This window comes from Taudactylus pleione, unplaced genomic scaffold (assembly GCF_031769625.1).
Source record: "Taudactylus pleione unplaced genomic scaffold, aTauple2 ptg000086l, whole genome shotgun sequence".
Taxonomy (NCBI): Eukaryota; Metazoa; Chordata; class Amphibia; order Anura; family Myobatrachidae; genus Taudactylus; species Taudactylus pleione.
In genome coordinates, this window is record NW_028284488.1 from 32,187,668 (window position 1) to 32,212,610 (window position 24,943).

Sequence of the window (24,943 nt, forward strand, 5' to 3'; positions counted from 1 at the left end):
CTAGTGTGGGGGACAGTCTACCTGGCTCCTCACTGCAGCGTTCCCCCAGCCAGTCTCCACCACCAGAGGACGGACCGCCACGTGGTCCCAGCGCCAGCGGCCGCCGACACCACCTTACCCGCATTCACAGTACCCAGTTGCAGTCCAGGGATCTGTGCCCCTGCCGAAATCACTGGCTTCACACTAGAATTGCGGCACCGGTGGGGGTAGATGGAGACGCGACATTGGCGTTCGCCGGACGCTTAGCTGCTTCCGGTCCCCCCTTCAGTCAACACATGCCGCTACCTCAGGCGGAGAGTGAAACTCTCCTGTACTCGTCTCTAGGACTGCTCCTGCTGTCCCCACTGTCCATGTGGTGCTTCATTGCACCAAACAGAAGAACTCACTGCCTATAGCCAGGGGCAGGGTATATGTGGGGAAGACCCAGGGCATCCTGGGAGCTGAGAGCTCGTTTAACTGTTTGGCGCCTGGATCACTCCAACCACATACCCAAACGTATTTGCTGTGGACCCCGAAGAAGAAACATGCATTAAGAAAAAAACATCCACAAAATGAAATCATTTTATAACATGAAAGGAGAACACAATTTTTTTTAATTTTGATTTGAAAATCTACAGTGTGAGAATGCCTATAGATAGCTGGGTCTTTGATTTAGCACCTAATGAAGCAAAGGCTGGCAGCTATAGACCATTAATGAAAATTAAAGCAAAAGTAAATCATTTTCCAATTCAAAGTATACAAATTAATACAAATTAGAAGCTGCAATCCCATTAATAAAATATGTATGTGGATACATAAATCACTCTGGTTATCTGTAAGACGACACAAGGTGGTGTTCTTTATCCTTACCTTGTATCCTCAAGCTGCTATTAATGATTAACAGTTTGCCAATTGTCCTGTGACTACCATGACCACCAATCACATGACATAATGTAGTGATACAAAAAATAAGATGACGCAAAATGACGATTAGCGTAAACCTAACAGTAAAACCAGGTCAAGTGAAAAAATTTTTAAAATTGCTACCAGGAAATATGGAAGCTCCCAAATTTGGTTTCTGACTGAACTTTATTCTTAGGGAATCACTGTTTGCATCATCCAAACACATACTAAAATAAACAATGTGCTAACTAAATGCAGTAACCTATAATGAGCGTTAAATTTGCCTATAGGAAAACATGTAATTTTTTTTGTAACATGAAAAACTCCAGGTAAACAATAGGTCAAGTAAGTATCTAGGTATGATTTGCTTGAGGAGTACTTCATGCAAAAGCCTGTATAAAAATTTTATATGGTTTTTGCTATATCTGGGGAAGTTTCAATTCAGCGCAATGTTGAATAGCCCCAGGAAGAAGTTCCCGGAGCTATTCATTTCACTGCACTGTTAAGTCCGACTACAACCACTTAAGTAGGAGAATGCCAATTACTGCGCCTAAAGCCAGGCGATTAGTCGCGCTAAACAATTGAATAGCTCCAGGAGCTCCTTCCTATTTAACATCGCCTGAATTAAATCATCCTCTTTGTTTCACTTGATTCAAAGCTGGCTACTAATTTTGTTCATACGTATAAACAGATGTACCTCTCTATCTTCCCCTACATATATTTTGATGCACTTCCCATTTCATTGGGTAAAAGATCAATACATTTTAAAAAAGCATTAGTGGTGTACATTATAAAGTTCCTTTTTATCATATAGGTAGATGAGTACTTCCTCTCATGTCTACTAATTAGAGTAGAAGCTTTTTTCTTTTTTGGATTTTGACTGTCACTTTTTCACTTGACAATAAATTAGACACAAGGTTTTCTCACACATTAAATAGGTCAGTAAAGTTATAGTTGCACACATTAATGAGGGATATAGTAAAAAGGTTGACAATGATAATGTCGATATTCATAAATGTTGACACCACAATGTGCACAGGTATGACGTTGACATTGTTAAAATGACAATGTCAACAGGAGAAATGCCAACCTTGGCAGAATGTCAACATTAGGGTTAGCCACTAGAGAGAGGGTCAGGGGCAGGAACTAATGGGAAAAACTCTCGCCCAAACTCCGAATGATCACAGTTCTGAGCTAGAGTCACAATCCTAAGACAACCAGGACCCGGAAGAAGCAGCTGGAGCAGTCGAGAGCAGGTAAGTCAATGATGGGCCGCCATGGACGATATGGTGACATGCTTTTTTTTTTCTTTGCATCAATATACTTTTATTGAATATATTGCAGAATAATTATGGGGGTACAGAAAAGGGAAACATATGTAAAAAAAATTAAAAATGATATATATATCTATATATATATATATATATATAAATATATCTCTCTCTATATATATATATCTCTCTATATATATATGGGGGGGGGGGAGGGGGTGACAGTACATCCATAGACATTAGACGAACAAATTAAAACCATAAATGCAGAAATAAGCAATAAGCTAAATATCTGGCTCCACTTGTGGGAGCGCATTCAAACCAAACTGAGAAGAACTCAGAGGATTTAGAGAAGGTAGGGATAGGGGTGCACCCTTTCCATAGGTGCCAGGAGTGCCATTTCACAATGGGAGATGAAGTGGCCATAGAATAATCAACCTCTCTCGTCTACATTTCAAAACGGAATTGTGTTTTCGTTATAACTTTGGAAAATGGGGGAGGGGAAGGGGTTTCCCAGTGTTGAGCTGTAGTAGCCTTAGCAGATATCAGAATATGACCAAGAACATGATATGGTGACATTCTAACATGTGAACATTTCATCACTGCCTACATGATGAATGTTACATAGTCAATGTAACTATGTAACATTGTTGAAGAATGAAGAATGTCGACATATAACCAACCCATCAAGGATTATATCATTACCTTAGAACTATTTTCCCTTTAATTGATCAGACAAGATATAGATTTAGTATTGGTTTATTTACAATAGAGAATTTCAGTCACGAAATTAGACAAAGTTCAACATCGGAACAAATTCTCACATAATCTGAACCAGGCATTGTGTTTTATAAGTAGTATGGTTCCTTAAATTTTGCTCCATATATAATGAATAGACAAAACTGTTGAGGGAACAAATAATGTATAAGAATACAAACTATACTACTTTTCCTTTATAAGAGTCTTTTTTTAACGGATCAAATATAAATGTAAGAAGTTTTGGAACACAACTCAAATTTATATTATGCAGAAAACATTTGTTGTTGTAATAAAACAAAAACAGAACACCAGTATGTGGCACTGTAGATTTATATGAGACACCAGTTTTTGAATTACCATTTTGGTTTTGTTGTACACTGTCTTGGTTTGAGTATGATGACTCCTGTTTGTTCCTGGCGCCCATGTAGCCTCTTCTGAGTGGATTGTTTCACTGTGAGGCTCATGCACTTGAACCCCATCTTCACTGCTTTTACCTGTTAATCGCCCCTCTAATGACACGTAACCATTGTCAGTTTCTGTAGATTTGTCCATGGAATTTTTGGCTTTCTTTGAACTGAAGTAAAAAAGTGCATAAAATTAAACAGCACTCGGGGAGTTTGCAGTTCTCTCAGTAAAGAATAGTACTACTAAATGAAGTTGAACAAAAACAGTAAAAGGAGCTGTATCATATGATAACTATACATTCAGTGCTTATTCTAACAGAATTAGACTACAAATAAAATATTTATTTTTCACAGAGACATGTGACCATCACAGTACAGTCAAGTGTTAGTGTCTCAGTCATGAGATAAATCAGCATGAGAAAAGTATGTTCTATATGTTTACTGAGGCAAAAACAAAATGCAACTTGATTTACCGATTTATGCACTAAAATGGTAGCTAGGATATATTTGCATGCATGTTATTGTACAGGAGATGCAGAGCTGTGTCTGCTGTACTAGAGCAGTTGTATGCATACTTATGTTTATAACCATTTATTTTATTTGCAACAAAAAAAAATAAAATGCAAGTTGATGCAACATATGCTTGGTATAAAAGCAGGTCTCTCTATTTGGTAGGTTTCTGAAATATTCACAGTAAGAACGGTGTGTCACTTGTATCCATAGGTAAAAGGAATTGCCAGGTTTGTTTTGGTCTCTGATGCCTAGAATTGGTTCGTTTTCAACACTTGTTGCAGAGTGAGCAGGTTATAAGTTACAATGATAGTCACAGTTCAATGTTCATTTACTATAAACAAAGTCAAGCAACAGAAAACACAGAACATATGTGCTCAAAAACTCTGATAAAGTTCAAAGCAATACACAGTGAGGATTGTGTGAAAGGAAAATTCTGTATTCAAGTTCTCTAAGAGACAAAAAGTATGAATAGCGGATCCTGCACAATCTAATAGCTTGTTACATGAACTATAACAAGTTAAGTGGAGCTCCTCAAATGGTCATTTTGCTGAAACTAGTAAGGGAAATTGAGGTGTCTCAATATTCTTTTTACATTAACCAAATAAGTGGTGTTATACATTTCCTCCTTTTATTGGGCTAGCTTTAGCTTGGATTGTTTAACTTCACATACATATGTAGCTTGTGCCCACACAATGAGTTCTCCATTGTCACATGCATGATAGGTTATTATTTACTTGGATTTTGCGGAACCATGCATTTATATAGATTAACTTTGATCTGTTACTTCGGTTTTGTCATGTTTCCTCACTTGTACAGAAGATTTTGCTCAAAAGAATAAACGTTACAGGGACATTGATCATTATGACAAACATTAATTCTGGTTAACATTTTAATGACTTGGGTTCTATTTTAACATATCGAAATATATCTATTTTTCTTGAATTTTTTGATTAATTAAAGCAAAGTCAAGTTAATACAATTGTTTAATGCACCATAAATGATTTTTATGCAATTCATTATAAAATGTATAATTTAGTTTCAATTGCAAAATCTCAATTTATTGTAATAGTTTTTACATTACCAAATTTTGACGTCAATAACTACTGCCAATGATGTTCTTTAGACACAATTAAAATTAATCAAGTTTTATTCTGAAATACTGGCAGTACTCCTAGCAAAGCACTACAAACAAACTCCCAGCACTGGCCCTCATCACAACAGTTGTCGCTGTAAGCACTATCTGACCTCAGACACTCCTACAACCACTTCTAGCCCCCCATATTTAGAGAGCCTAAGGTCGTGGACAGCAAGGGAAGTACTGACAGGCTGCATGACCCAGTTACCACCTCTTAGGCACCAGGGTTTTAAATGATAGGGATGTCAAATGTAAACACTAATGGTGCATATACAGGTAACGATTTTGAAACCAACGATTTTCTGTCAGATTTTCCCTTGAAAAAGTGAACGATGTTTTGAAATGTAATGAACGATTTTTTTGACGAACGAACGAATAATGTTCCTTCCCTTAATGAAAATCGTCATGTTGGACAGTCTGAAATGGATGAACGATAACTACAATTGGGAGTGCGCATTTGTGATCGTTCATCGTTATAACTCATAAACTGAACGATTTTTTTTGAACGATTTAACATTAACGACGTCATTATCAACAAATCATTCAAAAAATCGTTACGTGTGTATGCACCTGATAACATAAGGGGTTTATCAAGAGTGGACACTAATGAAAACTCTTATGTCAAACTATGACCCAACAGACATGACATCAACGAACTAAGGGGCTACTGTACTCACAAATCAAGAATTTGACTTGGGAAACGGTCATAAAATTAGCAATAATAAAAAACAAAACACGACAATGCAAGATATATGAACCATTTAAAATTCGTCATAGATCTGATTTTTCTTCTGCCTCTGGAAACACACTATTACATAAAACATAACTAGCTAGTAGGTGTAGCAATATAGTTTATATGAAATTTTAGGTACATTAGTTGAAACTTGATCAGAATTTCGAGCACTGACACCACCACGAAAACAGCTTGATATGACAAAGACTGACAGGGAGACATGTAACAGGTACACAATATCCCTTCTTCTAGAAAGCAGACTTTACTGAATTCCCAAACACTCAAATGAGATCAGCCATAAACTATGTATGAGGTGCTGTGCCAAATGCATTTCTGTTTCACAGACATTTACATTTTTAAACAGGTACAATTTCAAGATCAAATGCCTAAACAATTCCATTAATGAAAATTCAGACTTCAGCAATGTTTATTTTGAGCAAATTAAGTGTAATTGTATTTTGCCAAGCTGATAAATTTATTAAAAAAAAATAATCCTAATTTTACAAATTGTTTATCAGACCGGTCAGGCTAGAATTCACAATTTATATTTACTCTGTATGAGGATGTACTTGACTTGTACAAATTGATACCTGCATGATAAAAGACCACATCTGTCTTTATCGCATATATTTGTACCAGTGTGACAGTGCATTACTCATAGGGTATACTGGATGTAAACAGTGTGGTCAATGCTTTCCAGAGAAGGGATACTGCATCTCTCCAAGTACACAAAGCTTGGAATCAATACAAACCCTGATAAAAAGAAAGCAGCATGCCAGAAATCTCTGAAGACTGCGCCAATACTGTTAGAGGTGCTTGTACCGTAGTTCTGCAAAGTCCCTTCTTGTTTATTATCAGTGGTACTAGAGCCATCGCCTTCCCTATGTACTTCCAAATGTGCTGCTTTTCTTAATTTCCTTCAGCAGAAGAGATCAAAAAGTTGGAGGACCTTAAATCACTGCCTTGCATTGTGGTAATGAAACAATGATATATATGCGCTAGATTGCCATATGTAATGGACGTGAAAGCATGTTAAAGTGCAGATATGAAACGGTTGGTTGCCACACCAGGGATTCGTCTTACATTGATACCACTTTAATAGTCCCCTTACTCACTGGATCTAAAATCTAGCAACTTGTGATGTAGATTCACATTGGGAAGACTTCCATCAAGCCTACATGGCCCTAATACACCAAACAGCAGCAAAAGTAGCAGATTTTCACAGCCAAGCTAAACAGTCTTTCAGAATGTCTATTAAATGGAAGACTTTCTATTGGAGTAGATAAAGTTACTTTCTGTAAACTAGCAATGCAGGTAATATGGATAGGAGATACTAATTTATGCATTCTAGCATTCATTTCTTGTTTTAGGTAAAGGATGAAGTGTTGGCACACAAATCTGTCTCTATGTTGTCCCATGCTGGATCTAAGCCATCCCGAGATTATACAGTATATCGGAATGCAGTATAAATCGGAGAAAACAGCCAAGGCAATATAAATGTTTGTTCTTAACAAGTACTAAGAATAGCAGTTCTTCGCTTATAGTTTGTACAGTGCAAAATGGGAAACATTTTGGGATAAAGATCTATATATACATTTTTTTTTGTAATTCACAATTAATGTGTCCTAAAATGTGATATTATCTTAATGTAATCCTATGTGGATGTTTTCTGATGTGCCTTTTCAGTGATTTAGCTACCAGATTCTACAAGTGACCTTGTCGTATGGCTGCACAGTAAAGCAAACTGTCTCGCCTGGTATACCGGTCTAGTAGAATAAGAAAATCTTAGTAACATGGGAGTGTGCAGTGTCAATCAGAAAACCAAGTGAATGCCTTGCACTGAGGTGGTCTGGAGTACACCTCTCAGTCAGTGTACACGTGATGAGACGGACCTCCGCACAAATTGTGACAAGTATGCTCATTACCTACCGCAGCAGTCTTTCCCTTAAATCATATTCTTATTGGTTCTATGTTGTCCTTAGAACTTATAGTATGCACAAGAAGCACATTGGTAAAAGGTCACAGGGTTAAACTAGCACCCAAATTTATAAAAACAGAAGGTCAGGTAAATGTTAAGCCAAATTCAAGTAAAGGCTGATAGATACAACATCAAATCTGTATCCAGAACAGTCCAAATCTGGCATAATCAGAAGAAAAGTTAACAGCGCAGCCTGGAACCTAACAGAACCTATCATGGACACACACAGTCACATAACATTTATCCTTTACTCACGAGCAAACCCATGTTTTCTGTATTCTAGAATAGCAAGATGCATCACTTTGTCTTCCAATCAATTGTAGTCAGGCAAGCCTGGAACTTGGCGGAGTGATCAGCAGTCACACAGCCCGATAGGAAATCGGTATGTAATGCCAGCTGTCGGGATGCCTCCTGTCAAAATACCAACAGTGACATCGGCATCCCGATAGTTGGTACAAGTTTACTTACCCTTCCTCCTTCTCCCCCTAACCCTCCCTTCCGGTAGCCTAACCCTCCCCACCCCCTAATCCTCCAAGTTGGTGCCTAAACCTAAGACTTCCCCCTACGTGCCTAAACCTAACTCGCCCCCCTTAGTCCCTAACCACCCCCAGTTGTGCCTAATCCTTCCCCCTAGGGGTGCACCTGTTACAGTGGTTTTAAACCCGTTAGTTATGCCCACCCTACTGGGTACAGGTTTCAGTCCACTTGCTTCCCTAGCTGTATTGAGAATTGTGGTGCTACTCATTATTTCTTTATTATAATGTACTGGTTACTGTGCTATCTTATTGTATACCCTATGTCTGGCACTGTGAACCACTTGTGGAGTCTTATAAATTGTAATAATCATCATAATAGGGAAATCAATGAAGAGAAATATTAGTCGGTGGCTCCTGTGCTCCTGCTCTCATGCCACAGTCTCCAGTTAATATCTACCAGCAATACCCTGTGGGTAAGAGGAGGAAACCATAGGGTTGTGAGATTTAAATGAGCATTGTCAGACCAAAAGTGTCTCAGGGCTGTCAGTAATGTATAAGTAGTCAGTCTAGGTGACAGTTGCGTTGCAATGTATTCATGTGCGTGTTGGGCCTGGGAGACATTCCGATCTAAAGCTGGTATCTGGCTGCAGGCAAGGTTTACATTTTTTTTTTCTAAAAGATGCATGGAGCAGAAAGTCAATGGGGGTAGCTCTGTATTCTGTTTAATAACACACCTAGGCACATTATACATAATAAAAACAGATAAACAAGATATTTAAATGAATTAGTAAGAGATTTAAACATCCACATATTTTAACATATCCATAATTATAGTTCTATTCTGTATTTCTAATTGGTTAGCTAATGAATGCATCAACACCACCACAGACACACTTCTGTATTGGCAAAGCAACAAAGAATAAGTAATATAACCCTTTGAATGTCTCGTGATGCCATTGACAATTTGGTTGTTCATGAGATATACTCATATTGAACAGATTTCATCTGTTCGGGTACACAACGTACTGCGGTATGTGATCCACTGGTACATCTACAAATGTAACACACAAAGGGTTAAAGAGGAAGATTGTCACACCTGAGTTCATTAGTATTGAAATACATGCGTGAGCAAACATTTTATATATCTAATGTATTTACCTTCTTCTTTTTCCACCAATGATTGGAGGCGCTTTAACAGTCCGTGTTGATACAATCTGGCAATGCACTGTTCCAAGCAGAAGCATCAACCATATTGGCCCAATTACTTCAGTGATGGGTACACAGTGAGGCCCGGGTGAAATGAAGAATAACACTACTGAGGCAACTACAATACATAACCAGAAATAAATTACATATGAGTAAATTCATTATATATAATCAATAATCTGACAAACTCTGAGGGAAAATAAAGCAAACTTACATTCAAAATATACAGCTATACAAAACAAGGATATATAGAACTATAAATATCTATTCTTTTCTTTAGTAAGCCATGTCATAACAATTACATAGTGTACAGATGAGATACACTCAGCGAGAGGTGAAAACACAAAGAAGTGGGTGACAACTGGGAAGGCATGGAACATGTGGGCACGGACCAGCGGGTGAACTGAGGGGCTAAGGTTGCACATTTTCGTTCTTTAAAAGTATACCAGATAGTAGTAGCACTAAAGGAAACTTGTAAGATGGGTAGAAAAAGAGGACAAGGAGGCGCAGGGTATGAGGGACAGGTGGTGTCGGGCATCCAGACTATGGAAGTATAATGATTGGGGGTAGAGGTGTATGGTAGTTAAGGAATGGAACAAGAAAGGAGTTAACACCTAATCCAGGCCGATCCTGAAAGGAAGTGTATATCCAACTATGGCGTACTGTAGGTGAGGAGATCAAGGAGGAGTATGTGGATGATTCCTTAAATTCAAGCCAATGAAACAGGTATAGGTGAACTCATGGATACAGCCAGTGGAGGAAAAAAAGAAATGTCATCCATAGAGAAATAGAAATATATATTCTATCTATATATACACACACACTATGTGAATAATATATATATATATATATATATATATATATATTTTTTTTTTTTTTAATTATTATTATTTATTTATTTATTTATTTTGACACATTTGGATGTGCAGGCTCTCCTTTGTATCTACAATTACCCATTTAGGGCCTTGGTTGCTTCAGGAGTGGTTTATTTGCATGTAGAGGTTGGAGTATTGAGGCGAGATAAAAGGAAAATAAAAACACCAGGACCATCTGGACCTTGTTTCCAGGATGGCCTGAGCCCATTTATCATTTTGGTCTAATACAGGACGATCATAGGACAGCTCCACCAGTTATGAAATGTAGATCAGCAGTACATGTCCAGTAGGGTGTAGAGACAGAAGGGATGATCTGTTTGGATACCTATACCAATGGGTTATTATTTTAAATTGGGTTTCAACAACTGTAGTGCTTTAGCAGCATGAATAGGTGAATCAATATAACTTGGTATTGATTGAAGGATTCCACTTAGGTCTCTCTCCCATGCCTTTGCATAGTGTGGTTTTTGGTGAACTCAATTCTCAAGGGTGAGATTATAAAACTGTAGAAATAAAGTGTGTTAGAGAGACAGAGTGAGTGCAGAGAGATTCGAAGGGAGTTGGGATTATACTATGTTCCCTAAGGAGAGTACATGTCAAAAGAACTCATTAGAAAGCAGGGGAAGAGTCAAGTTTACAGAGAAAGGGGCTTAAAGGAGACATACAGATCTGTTCTCATACACCTAGCGTCTATGTGCCCCTGAAATGCAAGATGCCCGGAGCAACTGAGAAGCTCTGAGAGGTGTAGTGTACGGTATTTTTCTTTAAAATTGTAATCTTATTCACATCCCATATGAAGCAAACCACCACTCAAAGCGTACTAGTGATGCTGGGCTTCGAATTTAGCCACACATGAATTTGCTTTAAAGTCCAAGGTGCAGCACAATGGAAGTGTTGCACATCAAATTGATCAGTGTAATCTAGCAAAATAGTTTTGCTGCTTCCAGTCTTATTTATGAGAATAAGACATACATTTTGAATGAGAGACATTTGGCGTGGTCGCGTCGCCCAGGACTTGGCGCGCCAAGGCGCTGTTTGGTGTGGCTGAGGCAGCAGTTTAGAAGTGGATATGTTGCCCGTAGCAACCAATCAGATTCTACTTAACATTTATTTAGCACCTTCTAGAAGATAAGAGCTAGAATCTAATTGGTTGTTATGGGCAACATCTCTATTACTAAAAACCCACACTTTAGTAAATATACCCCTTACCGCCCAAACTGTAGAGGACATTTTTTAGCAATATTAGTGTCTTGGGTGTGATTGCAATAATTAGGATGAGGGGTTCTTCAATCATTATGCTGTAAGGTAGGGTAGCCATCACCTGGAAACCACTGGAATGGTCACGCCTAAGAAATGGTAATACTTGGTAGACTTTCCAATTGAGGAACATACATGAATGTTGTGATCCCAATTGACCAATGACAAGCGGTAACTGTACTGCCTTCCATAAAGGTGTCAGTCTCAAATAATCTAATCACATCATTTCAGTATGAGTTTCTAAATCCATTACTTACAAAATACATATTCCCCTTACTACACATTCTACTTACTATATCTTGTCATTGTATTAATAGTAGTCAATATTCTAATCTCTGACGTGCAACGTTGCACTTTGCTAGTTTCATTTCAAATACAGAAGAAAAAAAAATTATGGGTTACTTTATGCAAAACTAATTGCGAAAGTGCTGGATTATCAGGTTTTAATTATAGCACAACAGAGTGAGCAGTGAAAAATATAGCACAAAAATATATGTATAATGTAACAAATAGACTGCAGTAATTATAAGAGTATTTTTTGTATCTAGACAAAGTGGATAATTTAAAATCTGCTTTATTGATTGTACCCTCAGTAAATATAAAACATGTGCAGGCTAAAAATAAAATTACCATGGAAACAGACAATGACAATGTAAATGCAAATAAAAGATACACTTGTTCAAAAGGTCAGACTTGCAAGTCACTAAATTTCACCATAACTTAATTTGTGTGATTTCAATTAATATACCACAGGTCTTCTAATCAGTAGTCTGACGAGCAAGGACGTAACCATCATAGGTGCGGCGGGTACATCTGCTATGGGGTCCAAGCTGAGCGGGGTCTGTCTTCCTAGACGGTCCCTTGTTTCTACAGTCAGGTGCATAAATATTTGGACATTGACAGAATTTTCATGTTTTGGCCTCTATTCACCACTACAATGGCTTTGAAATGAAATAAACAAGATGTGATTTAACTGCAGACTTTCAGATTTAATTTGAGGGGAATTACATCCAAATCAGGTGAACAGTGTAGGAATTACAACGGTTTCTATATATGCCTCCCACTTTTTAAGGGGCCAAAAGTAATGGGACAAACTAACCAATCCTAAATCTAACTTTCACTTTTTAATACTTTGTTGCAAATCCTTTGCAGGCAATTACAGCCTGAAGTCTGGAACGCATAGACATCACCAGACGCTGGGTTTCATCCCTGGTGATGCTCTGCCAGGCCTCTACTGCAAATGTCTTCAGTTCCTGCTTGTTCTTGGGACATTTTCCCTTCAGTTTTGTCTTCATCAAGTGAAATGCATGCTCAATCGGATTCAGGTCAGGGGATTGACTTGGCCATTGCATAACATTCCACTTTTTAGCCTTAAAAAACGCTTTGGTTGCTTTTGCAGTATGCTTCGGGTCATTGTCCATCTGCACTGTGAAGCGCCGTCCAATGAGTTCTGAAGCATTTGACTGAATATGAGCATATAATATTGCCCGAAACACTTCAGAATTCATTCTGCTGCTTTTGTCAGCAGTCACATCATCAATAAATACAAGGGAACCAGTTCCATTCACAGCCATACATGCCCACGCCATGACACTACCACCACCATGCTTCACTAATGAGGTGGTATGTTTTGGATCATTAGCAGTTCCTTTCTTCTCCATACTCTTCTCTTCCCATCACTCTGGTACAAGTTGATCTTTGTCTCATCTGTCCATAGGATGCTGTTCCAGAACTGTAATGGCTTTTTTAGATGTTGTTTGGCAAACTCTAATCTGGTCTTCCTGTTTTTGAGGCTCACCAATGGTTTACATCTTGTGGTGAACCCTCTATATTCACTCTTGTGAAGTCTTCTCTTGATTGTTGACTTTGACACATATACACTTACCTCCTGGAGAGTGTTCTTGATTTGGCCAACTGTTGTGAAGGGGTTTTTCTTCACAAGGGAAATAATTCTTCTGTCATCCACCACAGTTGTTTTCCGTGGTCTTCCGGGTCTTTTGGTGTTGCTGAGCTCTCCGATGCGTTCTTTCTTTTTAAGAATGTTCCAAACAGTTGATTTGGCCACACCTAATGTTTTTGCTATCTCTCTGATGGGCTTGTTTTGATTTTTCAGCCTAATGATGGCTTGCTTCACTGGTAGTGACAGCTCTTTGGATCTCATATTGAGAGTCGACAGCAACTGATTCCAAATGCAAATGTCACACCTAGAATCAACTCCAGACCTTTTACCTGCTTAATTGATAATCAAATAATGAGGGAATAGCCCATACCTGTCCATGAAATAGCTTTTGAGTTGATAGTCCCATTACTTTTGGCCCCTTAAAAAGTGGGAGGCACATATAGAAACCGTTGTAATTCCTACACCGTTGACCTAAATTTGGATGCAATTACCCTCAAATTAAATCTGAAAGTCTGCAGTTAAAGCATATCTTGTTTGTTTCATTTCAAAGCCATTGTGGTGGTGAATAGAGGCCAAAATCTGAAAATTCTGTAAATGTCCCAATATTTATGCACCTGAAACTGTATGTGAGGATTGTTGCCGGATGTGTAGACATACATCTATCCTCTGCGTGAGCACCGTGCGAATACCGCAGAGCGTCATTTCATGCGACTTTCCCTTACAATAAGCCTTATTTGAAAAGCAATGCGAATAGGACGCACAAGCAGCGTATGCCAATTAAAATGATATGCAGCATGCCAATAGTCTGTGTGCAACTGCGGTTATATTTGCATACGAAATGCAACGTTACAGTGTCAGTGACACAGTAACATAGCATTTCCCATGTAGATACAGCCGAAGTCACACACAGATTATAGGCATGCCGCATATCATTTTAATCTGCATAAACTGCTTGTGTGTCCTATTCCCATCACTTTTTAAATAAGACATTTTAAGGGAAAATTTGCATGAAAAGACGTTCTGCGATCGGTCATAAGGGGGCTGAGGGCGGGGATCCGCGTGGAAGGGTCCCCCTCTCATCAAGTCCAAATTATTTTCAACTCTATGATCCAGAGAGGAGCTTTAGCTGTGAGCAGTGAGAGTCCAGAGCCTGTAGTAAAGAGGGCAGCTGCCACCTGAGGAGACTCGATAAAAAAGCCCTGGTGTACCTGCTGTTCAGGGACCTGTTATGTGCAGTGATCGGTGGAGCTCCCTCATCTGAGAAGGCTGCAACACTGTTCTCAGTGACGAGACTACCAGAGAGCAGTCAATGAAGAGAACAGAGGGGCTGGAATAGTACAAATCCCTAGAGGTGGTTCCTGTGCAGGAGGCATGACAATGAAGCAGGTGTCTACGTGGCAGAGACCACCAGAGTGAAGCCCACTGAGGAAGGGAGCCGGCTTATTAGGGAGAGAGAGATCATGGACTTCCACCCGAGTGTAGTAGGTAGTAAGTATGTATACGGGGCTGCGTAGCCGCGGATTAATCAGATTGTCCATGATGATCCTAGTCCACCACCAAAACCACCTACAATTGGCACTTGAGTGTAAGATGTGGACGATGGAAGATTGTAGCCTGATCTGATGAATCATGTTTTTTTATGTCAAGTGGATGGCCGGGTGCATGAGTGTCATTTACCTGGGGAAAAGATAGCACCAGGAAGCATTATGGGAAGGCGGCATGCCAGTGGAAGAAGTGTGATGCTCTGTGCAATGTTCTGCTGGGAAACCTTGGGTCCTGACATTCATGTGGATGTTACTTTGACACTATTCAATGTTGCAGACCAAGTACACACCTTCATGGCAACAGTATTCCCTGATTGCAGTGTCCCAAGAAGCATTATCCTGCTGAAAGAGGCCACTGCTAAGACTGTTGAGGAATGGTTTTGATGAATATAACAAAGTTCAAGATGTTGATTCGGCCTCCAAATTCCCCAGATCTTAATCCGATCGAGCATCTGTGGGATGTGCTGGAAAAACAAGTCTGAGCCGTGGAGGCCCCACCTCGAAACATACAGGACTTAAAGAATCTGCTGCTAACGTCTTGGTGCCAAATACCACATGACACTTTCAGAGGTTTTGTGGAGTACATGCCTCGACGGGTCAGAGCTGCTTTGGCGACACGAGGGAGACCTACACAATATTAGGTAGGTGGTATTAATGTTATGGCTGATTGGTGTCCGGCACATGGAGTATCCACCATCAACTGATCAACTCTGCCAGTTGTCCTAGAAGTAAATCACTTTCTCCAAATGTATATCAAAGAGAAGACGGCACTCTGGCTCTTGCAAAAGTAATAGCTATATAGTCATATTTTCAGCAATTACACATTACATATCACGTTGCACCTTTTTCAAGACAATAAACAGGTACAAAAATATAAAAGAACACCTACAGCAAGAGGTAAGACTACTTATATATTAGTGCACCAAACCCAAACCTGTTTCCATGACATGACGTGATCACCGTATACCTCGACAAGTTGGTTATGAAATTCGCGATATATGGTTTGTCGATCAAACAATACATCAACAAGTGTGTACCCAGCTTTACTCTTACTCAAAGTCCTTCCGAATACAAGAAGAGCAGTACAGATTTACAAAATTATGTATACAATTAGAACAATTTGTTTGAAGGAAAAAGTAAACCCAAGATACTGCAAAGTGGGTGGTCTATAAAAAGATAGATTCAAAATAAAATCTTCAAAACTGGAGCACACCAATGATCAACTTGTGTTCAACCTACCTTGTAGAAGATATAGAAGCAGCAACCAAGAGAAAATGACCTTTGAAGTAACCTGAAGCCACCATCTATAGAAAAAGGGAAAAAATACAACTCGAACTATTCCTTTTCTTGTTAGTGATGTCCACGGGCTTTCTGGTTTCGCTTTTGCAAATGCTGATCCTTTAATCAAAAAGAGAGTGTATTAGTAAGAGAAACACACCTTCGGCCAGGCAAGTGAGGAGATGAGAGACCTGTTCATTCTCTGAATCACTATCCATGAAACGCTGAAATCTAGCAGGTGAAAGTACAAATTATGCAAAATAATCCAACCCCCCCCCCCCACAAAAAAAAATACAGAAAAACTACATTCCATCATTATAACATTTTGCTTAATAGCATTAATAGTTTTATTAAAACTGAAGTCAGACTACAACTATAAAGAAAAAAAACAAAGAAAACCTGAAATGGAGATGTCCAAGGGCTTAAGGGGGTAGGAAAACACACATGCACTCAGTAGCCACCTGCTCATTATTGCAAATATCTAAATCAGTCAATAACGTGGCAGCATATTAATGCATATAAACACGCAGACATGCTCATATAATGTGAAGGCCTATGAACATGCACTGGAATAGGTTTATTGTATGCTGTTTAACAATGTATGTACTGATTTCCCTTTGTGTACTGGATTTTTTGCACTTGTCTTGCTAAACTGTATGGTATGGTGTTTTTGCTTTAAAAAAAAAAAAAAAAAAAAAACTTAAAGGAAAAAAAACCAAAACATGCAGACATAATCAAGAGGATCAGTTATTCAGACCAAACCAGAATTGATAAAAATCTGATTCAAGTGACATTGACCGGAAACAGTATGATTTACCGTCGGCGGTTCAAATTCCGGGAGCGGCAGCCCGACACAGGTGGAAATCACATACGTCGAAAGGAAAGTATAAACTAACCTATTCTACCCCCTAAGCCTCCCTTAGGGGTGCCTAACCTCCCCCCAAGTACCTAAACCTAACCCCCCCTTCCCTAAACCTAAGTCCCCCTGGGGGGGGTGACTAACCCCAACCTCCCCCCGGGGGTGCCTAACCCTAACCCCCCCCTTCCCCTGGCCTGACCCTAACAACCTGGCGGGGGTGCCTAACCCTAATCCCCCCCCCCCCCCGGGAGCCCTAAACCTAACCCTGCGCGCCTTGTCAAAGGCAATCATAATTAGACAACAGTGACACAGAAATCTTACGGAAAATCCTGTGGTGGAAAAGTTTCAAGAGGATGCGGCAAGTGTCATCTAATAATTTTTTAATTAACCTGTTTTCATTAAAGAAAATAAACATAAGACAGGACAGAACAGTGCTGATACAGTAAAGGAGCTTTAGTAAAAGAAAGGGAGGGGAAGGCATATAACGGGGAAGGAGGAGTCAAAGCTCGACCTGATAGGAAAGCGATAGACTAACGGCAAGTGTTCAATGTCTTTAAGGCTCTGTAATTAGAATCCAGACATAAGAAACTTGTTCTCGTATCTCTATGGAAAAGCGATAATTGAAGATTGGGCCAAAATGTACTTACTATGGCTATGTAGGCCTGTGGCTATTCCAGACTAGTAATATAGACACAAACTTTCAAGCCTGATTAGAGAATGACTGGCATTTGGCTACATTAATTCTTTAACTGCTGGATAACAGTGTGCCAGGCTGTAGTTTTGGGTTAATTGCTTTGTGGTAAAATCATAAGGACACATACAGTATTTGATCATTCAGCTCTAGAGTTACTTTTTTCAGAAGCCCATTAACAAATAGGTCAGGTGCTAAGACAGCATTTCTAAAGGGGGGTTTCCAAATGATTGATATTAGAGTGAGAGTACCCATGAAGAGGGCATAATTAGCTATAGTGTGCCTTACACAAAGTGCAGCATATGTAATACATTAGACATATACAGAGCCAGCGAACACAGTAAGCCGTTAAAAGCGGTAGTAGGGCCAACCCATCTGAGCTGATTGCTTCTTTCCTGGATGTGGGCACCACTCCACAATCAAAGTGCCATGCTCTGCAGAGTAGACAAGCAAGGGGTATATTTACTAAGGTTGATTTGCTCAATGTTTGGTTGATTTTTAGTCAGTTTTGTATTTCAGGGCCTAAATCATGCATTTACTAACAGATGATTTTTGACAAATTATTAAACAATGTCAAAAATCATCTGTTAGTAAATGTGTAAATTAGGGATATATTACTGAAAGTCGATTTTTGGTCTAAATCACTCATTTACTTACAGATGATTTTTTGACATTATTATTATTTTTTTTTAAACAGATTTTAAAAAATCACCTGTTAGTAAATGTGTTAAAAACTTTTAGTAATACCTCCAGGAGTCTGTTGGAGTGTCAGACGATACTACCACAAAACAATAAAAGAAAAGCTGTTGTCCTAATGTGGTGCATAAAATAAAATTGTATTTTTATTGATATGAACTCTAAAAAAATAATGAGATAATATTATATCATCATTGAATATGAAAAAGTAGTGTATATAGCATGCTATATAACAGGTTTTTACCCATCCCCCCAAAAAAAACACCAAAAAACCCTGTTTTTTTGTTTCAGTGATTTTTTGCATTAATGTTCAAATGAAAAAAAAACAAAAAACTTGCTATGTATTAGAAAGCATTAAAACGTGATTGATCAAGGTTTCTAACATTAACAAACCAAAGTTATTAGGGTTTGATATGATTTATTTGACATCTTTTTAATAAAAAACAATTTTAGACTAAACACAAAAAAAAAAAAAAAAAGAAGGAGTTAAGCATTAGAACTGAAAATGTAAATTTTGTGTAAAAATGTAGGGATTTCTTACAGAACCCTTTGGCCAGCTCCTCTTGATACTTTTAGCAAAAAATTTTCGAAAAATGTCGTACTTTGGCGAAAAACGACAGCTGAAATTTCGGTCCAAATTTCTTTTTTTTTTTTTTTTCGTGAAAAATGCAATTAATGTATTGGAGCTGGTATTTTGGGGGTCATGATACACCAAGTGTTTTAAACATCGCAAGTGCCTGGTGCAGGCGTTTGTTTAGCGGTTTTAAAAGACCACCTGCGCCAGCCACATGCGATGTTTAAAATACTTGCAGCATCCTTATGGACCTCCGAAACATCAGACCCAATACGTTAAACGCATTTTTCACAGGAAAAAAACCCCTGAAATTTCAGCTGACATTTTTATCGACCAAAAGTACGCAACTTACGATTTTTATTTCCGCTAAAGTATCATTAAGGGGGCTGTCCAAAGGGTTCTATAAGAAATCCCCACATTTTTACCCAAATATAGGGATTTTGCTAATTTTTTCACCTGCCCTACACTGGAGAAAAGTTTTCTTCAGTTTTTAGGCGAAAAACTGACGTTTTCCCATCGTTGGTGAAATAGTCCGCAAATCGCCTGATCGCGGCCAATATATCGGCCGATCGGATAGCCGATTGGCAAATGACGGTGAAAACTGACTATTTCGCCTCTAATTGAATACAGCCCTAAGTCTTTCTTTCTAGCACTCATCTCAATAGGACTGAAGGTTTTGAATTGAAATACAAAGGTAAACATATTTCGGTTGCAAAGTGAAATACTCATTCAAGACGTTTATATATGTAGGTTTTATAAGACTTATGTATTTATATAGTCTATCCAATTTATTTTATATTAACATATAATTCAATCTGGTTTTAGTCTGTTAATGCCCCACTAGTAATTATGGGTGTGACATTTAAAAACTGACAATTGTGGACACACCTCTATATGACCTTGAGTAACCTAGCACCCATGAAGGAATATTTTTTGGAAAACTTGTATGTCTGTACTATCCAATTTGTGACACATGTATACCAATATAGTTATATACAAACTACACAGAGGATATTTTCTCCCATTCACACTGCTTCATCTCCAATAAAAAATTTTGACAAATCAATCAGAACTTTGTTATACACATGCCACATGCTTATAATACGCTGGGATCTTTAGTCCATTGCTATCATAAATGTGGTTACTATGGTATTGCGAGCCAGTTATTTTGATTAAGCATTTGTATATCTATATACTTAGATACTCAAGTGTCATCTACAAAAAGACAATTCATGAGAGGGTGCAACCAAAACACCACCAGGAAAAGAGGCTTGGTCTCTGATTGCGAATGCAAGCGGTTAAGGGGAAAAGGGGGCACCCCTGCCTCGTGCCATTTGTAAGGGAAAGGGAGATGACAAAAAGCCGTTGTTGGAAACTCTAGCAGTAGGGCCACTATACAGTGCTGCAAACGACTGCAATATTACACCCTGAAACAAATCTCTAAGTAATCTCCAATGAAAGTGACTGCATGCCTTTTCTGCATCTACGGAAAGGAGAACAAACTCCTGGTGATGTTTCAGCATAAGTTCTGCTCAGTGAAAGACCTTGCAGGTGTTATAAGATGCTTGTGTACCACGGACAAAGCCCACCTGGTCCGGATGGACCAACTCTGGGAGCAGGGGAGACAGGTGATTAGCAAACATTTTGGCACAAATTTTGATGTTGGAGTTGAAAAGGGCTACAGGTCCTACTGTCAGACATGTGGTGGGATGTTTCCCTGGTTTAGGCAGAGTGACCATTTGGGCCTCTAGCATTTCAGCATGGAACATACTTGTTGGGAGGAAAAGTTAAAAAGGAAGGGGACCACTGGGTCAGCATAATGTTTATAAAAGGAGTTGGAGATACCATCCGGACCGGGCGACTTCCCCGTGGGGAGTGCCTTTATAACAGTGAGAACTGTTTGCTCTGTCCATGGGGCATTAATAGTTAAAGATTCTAACCCCAACTTCGGTAGTTTAAAATCACGCAAAAAGATTGCCTCCCAGAGACATCTAGAGCGTAGAGCTATCAAGGTGCAAATTATACAGTTTGTCATAATAGCTAGCAAAAGAGCTCAGCAACCGTTTACTATGTGGAGCTATAAGAAACCTAGTTTTGTTCCTAGATTGGTGCACGCAGGCCTGGAACCTGACTTATTGCCAAGGTTGTAAAACTTTTCTTGAAGTTTCGTAAAAGCACTCTTTACTCGAGATAAGAACAACTTCTGAAGCTGGTATGGATACCATCTCCCTCCGTAAAGGACAGCATACATAATATAACTAGCAGGAGACAGAACGCAGCTTTCGAAGCTCACACATTCTCTTCACCTCCTGTTAAGATGTCGGTCTCTTCTGCTCTCTGGTGCTGTGAGATCATTTAGTGCTCAGATACACACACACAGCAGCCTTGGTAGGAAGAGCGGTTACCACTGGGCATGTGCAACAGCCCCTTTCGATCCCTTATACTGCATGCTGTGGCCGTAGCTCTAGTAACACCGTATTATATGCTATTGTGGTCATAATTTCAGCCACTGGCTGGGAGGGGTTCCATACAACTGAAAACCCACACTGAATTTGCCCATGTATGTATATATAAAAGTTTTGTACAAAACTGGAGCAACTGGAGAAAAAAAGCCAAACACAGTGAAAACACACAAATTCCATACATGCAGTGCCCTGGTCGGGAAGCAAAATCAATCTAAAGGCCGTGCTTCAAGTCACCTGTTAATTTTGTAATACAGTTTGTGAAAATCATTAGATTTAACTTGTTTACTTTTTTTCTTCCCATTGAAGTGTGTAAACTAACCATTTATATGATTTATAACCGAAAATACATTCTAGAGGGAATATAGAATTTCATACTATACCTCGGACAAGATCCACATCAATTAGGTCTGGCTTTACATGTCCAGTTTTCTTTGGTTTGTTTCTTAAACCCTGTGCAGAAGTAGGAAAAATTATTTAGAAGGGTATCAAACTGTAGAGGAAAACAATGCCACCCCCACAAGGACAAAAAAACTAAACAAATATATATAATCCATGAGACACATTAAACAGATTAAGAGATAGGACTTAAATCAGTGGAGCAAATATTTTAATTAGCAGCCCACCTTTTTTGCCACACCAAAATGTTGGTGTAGTTTATTAATTCTTTCCCTTATTCAAGCCCTGTGTGCAGCATCAGCCAGGGCCATGATGGAGTGAATCACTGCAAAAAACACATCACCAAGCCTCAGAACTGCTACTACTTCCCCGGGAAAGTGGGTGGAAACCAAACAGCTTGTATACTTGATGAGGAACGTATACATTATTAAAGTACAGGAAGGGCTAGACAGTAAGGACAAAAAGCAGACGTGTGTTCACTGTCAATTGCTGTATCACCATACATGATACGGAAACTGCTCAGCTTGGGTCAAAGGGAATTGCCAACATAAATAAGTGAACCACATCATTGCTTGGGAAATGGTACTGGTCTGGTAGTAGGGAAACACTTTACAGCAAAGAAAAATTCTCGGCAACAAAAATTCTATCCAGATATTAAACATAATATTTTAATGTCATATGTGAAAGAAAAGCTGCTGCCAACAATAGTAAAACCTGGGCTAATTTACAAACGGTAACTAACATAAAGGGAAGAAACAGGCAGCGCAGCTGATCTTCTGGTCACATCAAAAATAAAATGATTACAATTATTGATAAAAAAATAAGTTGTGCTACAAAAATAAAAAAATACATAACCGCGGACATAGCAATAAAGAAAGTAACCCCGGCAAAAAAATGAAAGGCGGCGGAATTAAATGTGAAAAGTACTCTTAGAGGTTTCACATGGTAAAAACAAAATTTACCAGCAAGGGATAAACTCCAGGTATAGGAATGCTGAACCAGATGTCATAGCCGTAATAAGAAGTCGTCCCCAGTGTGTGTTGATTTTAAAATCCTGGTGGTTGGTTCACCCAGATAATATGGCTGGAGACTAGAACGTACACTGGGAGTCACTGCACAGTATAGCTTTAGCAGGTCCTAATGGATGTATAATCATTCGTCGTGGGCTTGAAGGGAGCCAGACCCAGATTAAAGATGTAACAATTCCATAACAATGTAATAGCCTTTACACAATGTGCCTTTAAAGTTAATTGCTTGACCGCTAAGACTGATTGGAGACGGACATAAAAGGTGCAGCAGATCTGTAACATGCAAAGCAGGTCCATGGTGCGTGTGGTAACTGGAGTGCAGTGTGTCCAGAAAGGCATGGCCTCTGACAAAGTTACATGATGGGGGTGTGCTGAAATAAGTTAGGTGTGGTCATATTATACTAATACCACAGTGTGCACAGGCTGCTGCAAGTGTCTCACGACTTCTCTTCTTGGTTCGGCTCCCATCATGGACAGGCGGTTGAGCTGTGAACTCATTATAGGGGCAATGGGATGCCTATCATTAGAATTGAACACATTGTTTCCTCTGATAAACAATAAGCAAACCCACTATTGGGTAAGGCAGTGGTTCTAAAGCTTTCTTGAATCATAGCGCACTAGAGTTTTTAGCATTTTTTCAGAGCACCCAAAGGCAATAAATATCTTGCCGAGCTAATCACCAAAAATGAATAGGCCGTGCGCGCTGCAGCCAATGGGATCTGGCCGTGCGCTCTGCAGCCAATGGGATCTGGCCGTGCGCTCTGCAGCCAATGGGATCTGGCCGTGCGCTCTGCAGCCAATGGGATCTGGCCGTGCGCTCTGCAGCCAATGGGATCTGGCCGTGCGCTCTGCAGCCAATGGGATCTGGCCGTGCGCTCTGCAGCCAATGGGATCTGGCCGTGCGCTCTGCAGCCAATGGGATCTGGCCGTGCGCTCTGCAGCCAATGGGATCTGGCCGTGCGCTCTGCAGCCAATGGGATCTGGCCGTGCGCTCTGCAGCCAATGGGATCTGGCCGTGCGCTCTGCAGCCAATGGGATCTGGCCGTGCGCTCTGCAGCCAATGGGATCTGGCCGTGCGCGCTGCAGCTTATAGTGATTCTGTAGCATTTCCCCTCCCTGCGCGCCTTATGCTCGCAGTGATAGGCTTTACTCATGACCACGTCGGCCGTTGCCTTCATAAATAGCACCTGAGGCCGAATTTGTTCGTCAAGAACCCAGACAAGACGCCATCCTTTAGACCGTCCTGACCGGTGAAGGAGGGGAAACCACCTTCCCTGACCACAACAAGCTGGGAGTAGCAGGGAATCTGATCCCATCCACAGAGAGTGGAAACCCTAACATAAAAGCACCAGGCATCCTCATACCCTGCATAATGATTTTCTAGTTGCACAGGATATATATGTCTCCCAAATTATGGGGACAATAAATGACCCCTTTAAGTAATAGTGTAGTTAAGGGGGTGCTACCATGGACATATTATTAAAGTTGCAACAATAACAGAAGAGAAGGAAAATTAAATGTCCTGGGATGGTGCACTAAACTGATATTAAAATATAACTTTTATTGGATAATAATAAAAAAAAAATTTTTTTGTGTTATGATCTAAGAATATTTGAATTGTATTATGTTAAATTATAACTTTTATTGGATAATATCAGTTTAGTGCACCATCCCAGGACATTTCATTTTCCTTCTCTTCTGTGGTTATCCTCAGACCCTGCTCCAGCTACACCCCTGCCACGACCGGGCCCATGAAACTGCTGGGACCCTTCTCAGATCAGCCACTCAGGACAGAAGCCCCACGAAGGGAGGTGCAACCTAGGCCTTGATGCAAAATAGAAAAAGTGAGAGGGAGCCTGCCTCTCCCAGTCTGTGAGTACTATGTTATTGTTGCATTAACACATGGTCCCAGTTATGCCACAATATAATAACACATTTTACATCAAAACAGAATACTTATTATTAGGGGTGAGCGTATTCGGTTCTACTCGGTTCCGTTCGGATTTAAAAAACGAATCTTATT

The 24,943-nt window shown here is 39.5% G+C and overlaps 1 protein-coding gene across 4 annotated transcripts in view; it reads right to left on the bottom strand.

Annotated features, from left to right (window-relative positions):
• PHTF2 (putative homeodomain transcription factor 2) overlaps window positions 1-24,943 on the bottom strand; it is a 173,303-nt gene that overhangs the window by 55,096 nt on the left and 93,264 nt on the right. For 3 of the 4 annotated variants that reach the window (XM_088468816.1, XM_088468817.1, XM_088468819.1), the window contains 5 exons: window positions 21,877-21,946; window positions 16,173-16,331; window positions 9,310-9,475; window positions 6,450-6,614; window positions 3,270-3,486 (listed from right to left, as the gene is read on the bottom strand). In XM_088468816.1, the coding sequence (XP_088324942.1) occupies window positions 3,270-3,486; window positions 6,450-6,614; window positions 9,310-9,475; window positions 16,173-16,331; window positions 21,877-21,946 (777 nt within the window). The remainder of the gene's footprint in view (window positions 1-3,269; window positions 3,487-6,449; window positions 6,615-9,309; window positions 9,476-16,172; window positions 16,332-21,876; window positions 21,947-24,943) is intronic. The other variant, XM_088468818.1, reaches the window with a different exon arrangement.